We start from the raw sequence: 11,286 nt of genomic DNA, 5'->3' as shown, positions 1-11,286 counted from the left end.
GTCAGGTTCAGCTCTTATTATTTTAATTGTTATTTATTTTGTTTTTATTTTTATTTTTTTTAACTTTGTTTTTCAATTTTGTCACTCAACATTTTATTTATTAAGATTTTGTTAATCTTTTGGGTCACGGGTTTTAAAGATTGGACTAAGTTCTCTTAAATCTTTTTTTTTTTCAAGTCTTTTTTTTACAATTGATTTTTTATGATTCCATCCTTTTATGGGATTATCTCGATCTCATATGTCAGGTCATAGGTTTCGCGTGTTAATCCAACTTGACCTCACCTATTTTTTCTATTTTTTCTATCATATTATCAAATTAATTGAGGTTTAACCTAACTCTTGAGTTTCTCTTACTTCTTTAAAAGTGCTACCTTCGCCTAAACAATTTTTAGGTTTTTAAAAAAAGTTTGATCTGGCCTGTGGCATAGCGCAGGCCCCCAATCTAGTTAACAAAAGCTAAATGACGAGGGGAAATCATTATTCCCCTTCTCACATGTTACTATTCATTTGAACAATAATTTTTTTATTTTCATCTTTTAAAATTGAGTTTATCAGGATTTAAACTTTGTTATTTTTTTTTATATATATGTGGTTGTCGTGGTCTTGGAAAAACATCTCAGTTTTGGATTGGTGCTCAATTTTACTATCTTCTGCTTTTTTCTATCATGTTATTAAATAAAAAATGGTATATCATATTGCTAGATAAAAAATAATTTTGTAAAAAAAAACATAATTGTTATGAACTAGGTTGCATGATTTATTTTAATTTATTTTCTATGGAGTTATCATAATCTTAGAAAAATATACATTGGTTTGGTGCTCAATTTTTTAAGCATCTATTTTTTTATTATATTAATAAAAATTTGATGGGTGTATTTAATAAAATAAATTGATAGTAAATATAAAGAAAAAATTACTAATTGGTAAACTAAAAGATATATATAGATTAAAATATCAAATATCAAGTAATAAATTATATTTTATTGAAACAAAATAATATGGTAGCATAATCCCTCCTTTCTTAGAGTTTTTATTTCCACAAAATAAAATATTACTTTTTGTTCTATGTATTTTATTTTAAAAAATATCACTATGAATATCCAAAAGATTTTGGCCGATTTGAAATCAAAATAAAAAGGTATCCTTCTAATTGAAACTCATTTATTTTCTTAACACGTTACCTTTTTATCCCCTTTTTTTCTACAAGAATATTTTTAGACAAAAATCTTATTATAGCTATAAAAGCAAGTTTAAATTATATAAAAAATAATATTTTCATAATTATAATATGAATGTATTAAAAAGTATAATACACCACCTGCGCATTGTTATTGAACTTGGCAGCAAGTTTTTTTTCTCTTTCAAACTCAAGGTCGGAAAGACAATAAAAATAAAATTTTAGACCTGATCATAAAATTTCCAAACTAAAAGGACTGAAAATGAAGAAAAAAATAATCACAGCCCAAAAACTTAAAAAAAAAAGCGCAAAATGAACAATGGTCTATATTGGATTATACTCGTAACGCAATGCTGCCAACATGCAATCGATCTGGAGAGGAACCGGAAAACCCATATAACATTCAAGTAATTATAAATTCGACGAACAGCAAACATTATACCATCCAAAGTATAAAATCACTGATTTGAAAACCACGCAGAATAAAAAGGGTCCAGGAGGAAAACAAATCACAACAGAAACTTGCAACACAAGAAAAAAAAGACGAGGCACACTGTCTTTTCGAAAGGAAAGACAGATCCCTTCATTTCATATCTAAAATCCCCTATACATTGGTTAATACCCCACTGATATGCAACCCTTCTCCAGCCTATAATGAGACTAAACTAAGATTCTGCAGCATTGATGTCTAGTCACCTAAAACACCACCAATTTACGTACTCTGAAGCAAAAATTGTTTCCCCAACCGCCGATAATCCAAAAATTCGGATGTTCATCGCCAAAAGGAACACAAAGTTGAAGGTTCATGAGAAGCTTTAGCTATCTAAACAAATTCCCCCTTCTGTGAGATGAAGTTAGGCATAATCTAGTTTTTTGGGGACAAAAATGTTAGAGATAGTTAGAACTGCCAGAGAGCTCAAGGCTGGAACACATGTTAGTCATGGCAAGCAAAACTGCAATTGCTCTTAACATATCCACACCAGAAATACTGTTTAGCAGGCAGTTCACTGCAAACTACTAGGCATACCAGTTGCAGGTATAGAGGTAGCTTGGGGGAACGTGTGATGAACCATCGTATTGCCATTCTCCAATGCACCCACTGGTGGTGCACTGCCCTTGACAGTTTGCTCCAAAAGTTGAACAAGAGACATAAATATTTCCATCCTTGTTACATCCCTGTTTGCCTGCATATGACACTTGAATTTAGATGACCAAATGCGAAGATTGTAAAAGACGCGCATTCTATACGCATTTAGTATGCTTTCAGCAGAGGATAGTGAGGCAACCATCATTAAGAGCACTAGCAATTTAAACAATAAATTCTGAAAATTACACTAAAGCACGGTAATTTGCACAACACAACAAGTGCGAATCGGACACATTTTTACCAAGGTTATGCATTTCTTTTCCCATGATCTTGTAGTTCAAGATCAGATGTAAAAGAAGATACTCATTTGGCATATTATTATTTAAAAAATATGCTCTTCCCGCCTTGAAGAGGAATGATGAAAAGGAACTAGCATTATTTCACCTTTTCTTCTATGCATGGAGGGCATAGAAGCCAGTAATGCCACTGGAAAGATAGTCCAAACAGGTGAGGGCACCCCACATATTCCTTCCATGAAAGATTACTTGGGACCAACAGTTGATTATGCATGCAGTATTTCAGTTTAGAATCCTACCTCTACAGCAAAACGTGCCCAGATCTTGTCATTTCGAGTTTCCATCACCCCCTTCAGGATTGTCAAACCCAATCCCCTAATTAAGTCAGCTATCTCTAGAAAGAAGCCCCGTTCTTCACAAAGCATCTGTCATAAGAGGAAATACAAGATTCAACATATAGGATAAAAGAAACTTGTTAAAACCAACTCCAATATCTGAGTGAAGAAAAAAAAAGTGCTGTTACCTCCACGATCATCTGACGAGGTGGATTCAGATCTTCAACTATGATAGGACAAACCATAGATTGTGAACCAACTTCAAATGCCCATGTTGCCCCTCCCTCAAAATTTTCCTTCAAAAGCAGTCCACTTTCCTTGTTAAGAAGCTGCAAATTTACACGAACAAAATACACAATCAGAAACATTTCTCTCGTTAGCAATTGTTCAAAGCACAAAATGTCAAAAACTAAGCTAGATATAAGAGTAATTTAATCATTTCCAATATACATTATCTGTGCATAAATCCTGACTGATGTCCTTGATAACTGTACTTGATATGACAGATATCCCCATATCAAGTTTATGCCAATGAAATTTTGTAGGCATTCCCCATTCCTGCCCCCAATACCCATATGCAGCGGTACTAGACATTGTTTTGACAAAACAAGAGTATTATGTTCCCTCCATTAAGTTCAGAATGGGCAGGAAACAAAGAAACACCAGTACAAATTATCATGGATAAGATTATACATATATAGAGTGTATGCAATTGATACCTTGGAGTCCCCAGTTTGTTTCAGTTTATCTGCATGCTTTGTCACGCTTTGCAAGAAAAGCATATGCTTGATTGTGCGTTCAAGCAGAGCATCTATGCTACACTGTTAGACCACAGTAACAGAAAGAATAGTATCAAATCTGACTGTCATCGTTAACTATCACAGGAAAAAGACATGCAGCAGAAGGATTAAAGAAATGCATTACTTTTGCTCCATTTGGTACAATCTCACGCAACTCCTTAACACGATCTTGGATCATCTGACGATCTTTCGGCCTAGGTCTTGGGTTCTCTCCAGCTTTAAGCCTTTTGCGATTTGGCTTGCTTGTTTCATCATTTTTCTTGGAAAATGCAGTTGAAACACTACAATCATGCCCTGCATTATGCCCTTGCTCAACCCAGGAACTCAGTTGGGACCCATAAATGGAAGTAGTTTGAGAACAAGTTCCTACATCATCCTTGCTGCAGCCAGATCTAAAAGAGCTAGATGCTATGGTCCCTGCTCTTTTAGGCAGGCTAATTAACTCCCTTTGCACCTGATCACACATGCCAATCCTGCCATAGGTGGCAGAACCACCGGGAAAGGACGGCATACTAATCTTTGTCAATGTTGTTCTGCAAGAAACATTATCATCTGAGCTCTGTTTGGCAGCAGCGTGCGCCTTAGATACCACAGCATCTAAAAGATGGTCAGTACCCAGGTCAGAGAACATGTTACTATCTGAGACTCCTCCAGTAAGTGAAAAAAGATCAGAATTTGCCTCCCGGATGCTCATAAATGTTGAAGCATCTTTAACCATATCTTGTGTCTTCACACACGGTTCATCCCCAAGTAAATTATTCCACTTGCCGTTGAGTAATTTGTTTTTAAATTCCACACCCAAAATATCATACAAGTCATCCCCAGAGGGAGGTTGAGCACAAGGTTCCTCGCGCTTAGCATTTACAGTAACAGTATTCTGACTTCCAGAAGCGCTCATCAGGCAATCATTAACGGGACCAAGAACATTCTCACCCAAATATACATGTTCACCTGGTTGAGTCAGCTGGACATTAAGTGCTTGAAATAAATCACCTTCAATCTTTTTTTCCATTGTAGTTGCTTCCTTTTTAGTAGGCTTCACATCTGTGTAGGGATATTCAAGATTGGAACCCCCTGAAAGAATGCCACTCGCACTTGATTGATCCAACAGACCAGATAAATGATCATCCTCTGCCCTTGAAGAACCAACATTTTGAGTCCCACCCCCTGCCAGAAGCGTGGATGAGTGATTGATATCTGCCAATTTCTGTGGTTTTAATAAGGAACAAAGATTGGAGTTTGCTCTTCTCTTAGTGCCCACTTCACTAGGTAACTGTCCAGATATATGAGAACCTCCAGTAGAAGTAAGAAAATGGCCTTCATTTGTCCTTGGGTGGGCCATAGTAAGGCCATTTGATTCATTTTTATAGTGGCTAACATGATTTTGTGCACCAACATCAGAGAAAATCTGCTGTTCCAGTAATTTTAGTATGCTACTATTGGTATTTGACTGACTAATAATTGGTCGATGATTGAATCCAAGTCTTGAACTGCTTGAAGCAGTCTGGTGGTTCAGCCACGCACCAGGATTTGAGGGGATCACTTCAGCTCCAACAACTCCATTTGCTAGTTGGCCCATGAATGGATTGTCTGGCTTCATAAGTGAGGTAATTTTTGGTTCACGGAAGTCATCACAAGATTTAGCTAAAATTCCAGTTGCATTGGGGATATGAATGGCCGAAGAAGTAGCATGTTGATCATCCTGAACCTGTCTAGTTTGAGAACAAGAAGGTTGACCAACAATTCTAGAAGCCTCCTGAGATGAGATTATTTGTTGGTTGCAGCTGTCTGCCAAGGAAGGAGTGGAGCTTGGCACCTTATAAGTTCCAGAAAAACACACAGGAAGAGCCATTCCACAGGAAATAGGCATTCCAATTCTTTCTGTGGGTTCTTTTTCCATATGGTTGTCAGACAGAAGTGCTCCAGGGACACACCCTAGTTGAAGGATCAAACTCTTCACGTTATTCACAAACCCAATATTCTCCAGAATCTGACAGTAAAGATAAAATATAAATATACAAAGAGCAACAGGAAAAATTCTTTGACATAATGAATAAGTGACCAGTGCCATAGAATATTGAAATCACAGGTATAGCTGTAGAATCAGTGGTGATGAATAAGTTAGAAATAGATTGCCTCCGAACTCTACATTAACTCCAATAAACAGTTACGCAAATATATGATGGCTATATTGAAAAAAAAATTAGTGACCAGAAGGAATTTAATAAAACCATAACCCAAATTGGACACCTTTATGAAACAAGCAGAGTGGAAAAGACCAAAAGATATAAGAAAAATAAATCTAACCAACAAGTGATATTATTTGCACAATATATCATTGCAATTGAAAATTCAATTCATTAGCACATCGAAACAACTGAATAACGAGGACTTACAGCCAAGGAAGAACCAAGTTGAAGTACACCATGAGGACAAACAGGAATAACAGCAATTGTCTGCCAAAAAAAAAACTAAAACTTTCATGGAAGGCAGATTGAAGATTGTTGCAGAAATTAGAACATATGGGAAGCTTACAAACCTGCATCCCAGCTGAAAACTGGTGATGAACCTCATTTAAAACCTGTAGAACAGACAAGATTGAAGTTATAACAAGTTCAACTACTAACAGTGCAGCCGCATTGCATTTCACAGGAAGGACACGCTACTATTGCATTAAGATGCTGTCGTTTAACTTTCCATCAAAATAATAGAATTCCACAATTTCCTCTCTGTTAAATTCAGTTACGTATTATCATTAGAGTATGTGTACTAAAGATGATACAGGAGAAAACAAAAAATAGAACTTTCAATGGACTCCAGCTAGCAAATTGTGCAACTAAGAATGGCTAATGGATACTGATATGCAATCTCAATTAGTGTAAGACATTATTCCATAACACAGGATGAAAACTTATGTAGCGTACTTCTGGAGGATGGGCATCTTTACTGTAATTATTTGCAAGAATCCACTCATGGTTTCCTGTAAACGCAACACGCCCAACGATTCTGGAAAAATAACAAATCAGACTTTCAATTGGGCACAACAGGCAGTCATAATGTGAAACTAAAATGTAAGGTACATGAAATGGAAGAAAAACATACCCTTCGCCTACAATATTAACCTGATTATTCACCATCATTTTGTTAATAAGCGAACAGAGTCTACCCCCCGCTTGAATTCCAAGCTGAGAGGAGTGAGCATCAGAACCAAAGTGTCCTTCCCACTCTCCAAAAGGAAGTGCTAGGTTCTCAGTTCCAGAAGTACTTGGGGGAACTGAACATGATGTTGGCTCGTAGTGACATTCCTCCCAGATTAACAACCTGCAAATTAACATAATATCTCAGATCATTCAGCTCTATAACAGAATTTAGCAAGTAACTAAGACCAAAAAAAAAATCCCACCTTCTGTTTAGTTACCAAAACGCCAAAGGAAAAAAAAAATAGATACCATTTTCTATTATGATTTTTCTTCCCCTTTTCTTAACATCTTCTCAGGATCCAAACAGAAGATAACAAAAGAAAATAAACGCAACCATTCAGCAGAATCTTCAGTTGCTGATAAAATCGTAACTATTTCTTTCTATTCAAAACCAAGATAACAGGACGAAATGGAATCAAGCAAGCTAGGACGAAATGGAATCAGTAGATTTGATGAACATAAAATCATTCCAATACAGAAAGGGTTTAGTCAAACCAATACAAATCAACTTTTTACTTAGATTCTTAAAGACAAAACAGAATAAACCAAAACACAAGGTTCCAAAAACAGAGGAAAAGAAAGGGTGTATTAGATTGCGCATCCCACATAAGACAACAGTGACCAATCAGACTTCTGACCGAAAAAGAAAAAGAAAAAAAAAAGAACAACCAGACTTTAACATATCATTCAAAGACCAAAATAGCCTAAACAGAAAAAATACTGATGCTGGACCCTCTTATTGTTTGGTCACCGAGAAAATACTTCAAGAACAAAACCCAGAATCCTATGTTAACTCCAGAACAGACAAAGGTAAAATCACTCATCAGATCCTCTTTGTTTGGTCACTCGGAAAACACAGGAAAAGCACAACAAAAAATAAAAGAAAACCCCAGCAAAAGATACACCACAAATTCCACTGTTCCCTCTATTTTCCTAACAACCAAGCAGAAAAACACAAAAAAACTCAGAATAAATGTAAAAACCCAGAAAACAGAAAGCCTTAAATAAATTCAAAGTTTCACCCCTTTTTTTTCTTCGTTCAACTCCATTTTCTTAGCAACCAACCATACCAAAGAAAGAAGAAGAAAAAACTTACTTAGGATTCTGGCATCCGATCTTCCAAAAAACAGCATAACACCATTGATTAACACCACAAAGTATCTTCAAAACTTCTCTCAACAAAAGACCCATCTCACAATTTCAAACTGACCTCCAAATCAAGGCTTTCCTTAAACAACGAGAACAACAACTTAATAGCACGAAAAGAGTGACAAAAGTGGAGTCGCTGGTTTGTATCTGGTCAGAGCCAAAGACTGCACATTTCTTGGACAGTCTAACTTCCACGACAGGATCCTCTCCCAGCCTGCTTAGTTCTAAGACCACCGCTCCTTTTTCTCTCAGGATCCAAGCTCACTGCTATTAACATTCTCTCGCAACCCATCCCCACCACCGACACGGGAAAACCCACGAAGATTTTCAAACAAGAGATCAAAAAATAGTTAAAAGTCCCTAGATTATGCCACAAGCTTCTAGCTTGAAGGTAGCCTTGATTTGCTCCATTTTTTACACACAGAAAGAAGGAAAGATTGAGAAGGAAAAAAGAAAAGAAAAGGAGAATAATACAAAAATCTTGGAGGAGGTATTGTGTTTTGTGTGTGTATCTTTGGTCCTTGCTCTCTTTGGTTTTGGTTTCTCAATTGGCTTGGTGAGGTTTCAGGGTTGAAAGCTCAGCTGCTTTCTTTCTCTTTCTCTTTCTCTTTCCTTCCTTCTGATAATATTCTCTTCTGATTGTGTTGTGTTGTGTTTGAAAAAAGACTTTCTTTTTCTCTTTTTTTTTTATAGGTGTTTAAACGACTTTATAGGTGACCTTGAAGGCTAGGATCGAGAATTTTTATAGAGTATGGTTATTGTCTTTGTAAAAAGAACTAGATGTTATTTACGCGCGATGCGGTTGGGTTGGCTTGTGATATGTTTGTGTGTTATTATGGATTTGTGAAAAAAATCAAAGAAATTAAAAAAAATATATATGAAAAAAACTATTGTAATTCATTTTATTTTTAAGAAAAAAATTATAAAGTTAAATTTTGAATCAGTTTAATATTAAAAAAATAAAATTAATAAAGATAATTTTGAAAAAAATTATAACAAAAAAAATAAAAATAAATAAAATCATGCAAGGAAACACTAGTAGCAATCTATAGTGTTTCATAAAAAATATGCAGTTGTAATTCTCAACCAGCTCAATAATAATAAAATCGATAAAGATAATTTTGAAAAAAAAATCATAACAAAATAAAACCATGTAGGGAACACTGTAGCAATCCACAGTGTTTTAAAAAAAACTATAAAACTAAATTCTCAATCAGCTCAATATTTAAAAAATCAAATCAACAAAAACAATTCTGCAAAAAAAAAGACAATTTTGGAAAAAAAATAAAAAATAAAAAAATGAAAAAAAAACATGTGGAGAAAGCTAAAGCTAAATTCTCAACCAGCTCAATATTGAAAAAATAAATTCGACAAAGATAATTTTGAAAAATAAAATATATGGGAAAGCACTGCAGCAAAACAAAAATCATGTGGGGGAAACACTATAGCAATCTACAGTATTTGTTTTTAGAAAAACTACGAAGCTAAAGTCTCAACCAGTTCAATATGAAGAAAAAAAATCGACAAAGATCATTTTGAAAAAAAATAAAATCATAAAAAGGAAGAAAAAAAACCATGTAAGGAAATATTGTAGTAATCCACAATGTTTTTGAGAAAAAAATTACATCGCTAAATTTTAAAAAAATTGACAAAGATAATTTAAAAAAAAAACAAAAAAAGAAGAAGAAGTCAATTTAGGGGAAAAAAAAGAAAAAACAATCATGTAAAATAAAAGGGAAAACAAAAAAAACATGTAGGGAATTTTAGAGTATTGATTAATATAAAGGGGATATATATATATCCCCTTTATATAAAAGGGGGTTAAATAAATGAAATTAGGGATATAAAATAATTTTTAAAGTAAATTTATGTATTTTTACAAAACAAAATATAGAGAAAAACATGTCTCATTTATCTCATCTGTATTTTTTTTTTATCTATGATAATAATTAATATTAGAGAACCATAAATAATTATTAATATTTACTTAAAGGAATAATAGAGAAAATAAATTTGAGCCTAGGAGAAAGTGTTTTTATCACCTTTTAATACCTACTGATATAATTTTTTATTTCATTGTTTTTTAAAAAAAATTGAGTTTATAGAGTAAATATTGAACTATTTGAATATTCTAAAATTTTCTGCTAGCATCATCCTCCTCGAAATTAAAGAGTGTTACTTTAGAAGTAAAATCTATTTAATCTTTTGATGAGAGGGTGTTTCTTTAACATTATCTAAGATATAGATTCGATGATGTCTTGAAATTCAAATGACCTTGTCTGATATCATAAAAGGATTTTTTTTTTTGTGAATTTTAGGAATTTTTAATATTTAAATAAATATTTTTTTAAAAAAAATATAATGATATTATAAAAAAATGTTCTGAAAATATTATACAGTGCATAATAAAGCTTATGAACCTGCTCTTTGAATGAATCATTAGTCTTTTAAAATTTATGAATCTTGTCCTTTTATGAAAATAAAAAACTATAATGTCATCTTGCTTTGATAGCATTTAAATAAAAAAAAATATATCTTACATATAATTAATAAGAATAAATATCTTTTATACATGATTAATAACAATAAATATCTTTTATACATAATTAACAAGGAATAAAGTATCAAATCCTTTTAAAAACTTTTGCACACCTAAAAATTTAGAGAGATGAGTATCTTTGACCTTAACTATTTATGTTAAGGGTCACGACAAAAACAAATAAAATCTTGTGACTCGATAAGGAGTTTAGAAATATCATTAATTTTACATTCATTCGGACTCGATAAGGAATTTAGAAAGATCATCAATTTTATATTTTATTTGGACTCGATAAGATGTTGAGCTTGAGGATGTTAAGTTTGGCGGTCTGCTAGACTCACATGTATTTAGGCTCGGCATATAACTTAACTCAAAGATACTGGGTCATTACTGTACCTTTGATCATTTTGTTGAACACGGATTTTAGAAAAAGATAACATAAAACATGTTGATCCATCACATTTAAAAATTATTAAAAATAATTTTAATTTTAATTGGATAATAATTACAATAGGATAAAAAAAACATCTTCAAATTTGAGAGAGAGAACCACGTAAACAATATTATGTTTGAAGCTCCAAAACTTCATTGTTGTATATGATGTGGAAAAAATCACAAATGAGATATATTTAATAGGTTATGTTAACTGAAATTACATTTTGTTTTTAAATAATTTTAATAATATAACTCTTTATTGATCTGA

At 33.3% G+C, this 11,286-nt stretch overlaps 1 protein-coding gene across 3 annotated transcripts; it reads right to left on the bottom strand.

The window, feature by feature from the left end:
• Window positions 1-1,613: 1,613 nt before the first annotated feature.
• On the bottom strand, window positions 1,614-8,723 carry LOC7478492 (transcription factor LHW). 3 transcript variants are annotated; one of them, XM_024596248.2, is made up of 11 exons: window positions 7,992-8,720; window positions 6,798-7,016; window positions 6,620-6,701; window positions 6,235-6,276; window positions 6,092-6,151; window positions 5,536-5,685; window positions 3,820-5,451; window positions 3,615-3,716; window positions 3,084-3,224; window positions 2,860-2,985; window positions 1,614-2,361 (listed from the first exon to the last, which is right to left on the bottom strand). In XM_024596248.2, exons 1-11 carry the CDS (start codon window positions 8,084-8,086, stop codon window positions 2,182-2,184), a joined length of 2,829 nt encoding a protein of 942 aa, XP_024452016.2. In that variant the 5' UTR covers window positions 8,087-8,720; the 3' UTR covers window positions 1,614-2,181. The 3 variants fall into 3 exon arrangements, 2 of the variants coding, with proteins under 2 accessions (XP_024452016.2, XP_024452014.2); XM_024596246.2 differs by having other exon boundaries at window positions 3,820-5,685; XR_002980610.2 differs by lacking the exons at window positions 1,614-2,361; window positions 2,860-2,985 and adding an exon at window positions 3,346-3,481 and having other exon boundaries at window positions 3,820-5,685; window positions 7,992-8,723.
• Window positions 8,724-11,286: the final 2,563 nt, after the last annotated feature.

Source organism: Populus trichocarpa, chromosome 1, assembly GCF_000002775.5.
Source record: "Populus trichocarpa isolate Nisqually-1 chromosome 1, P.trichocarpa_v4.1, whole genome shotgun sequence".
Classification (NCBI taxonomy): Eukaryota; Viridiplantae; Streptophyta; class Magnoliopsida; order Malpighiales; family Salicaceae; genus Populus; species Populus trichocarpa.
Note: the sequence above shows the minus strand (reverse complement) of the source record. Positions and strands in the feature narration are given on the sequence as shown.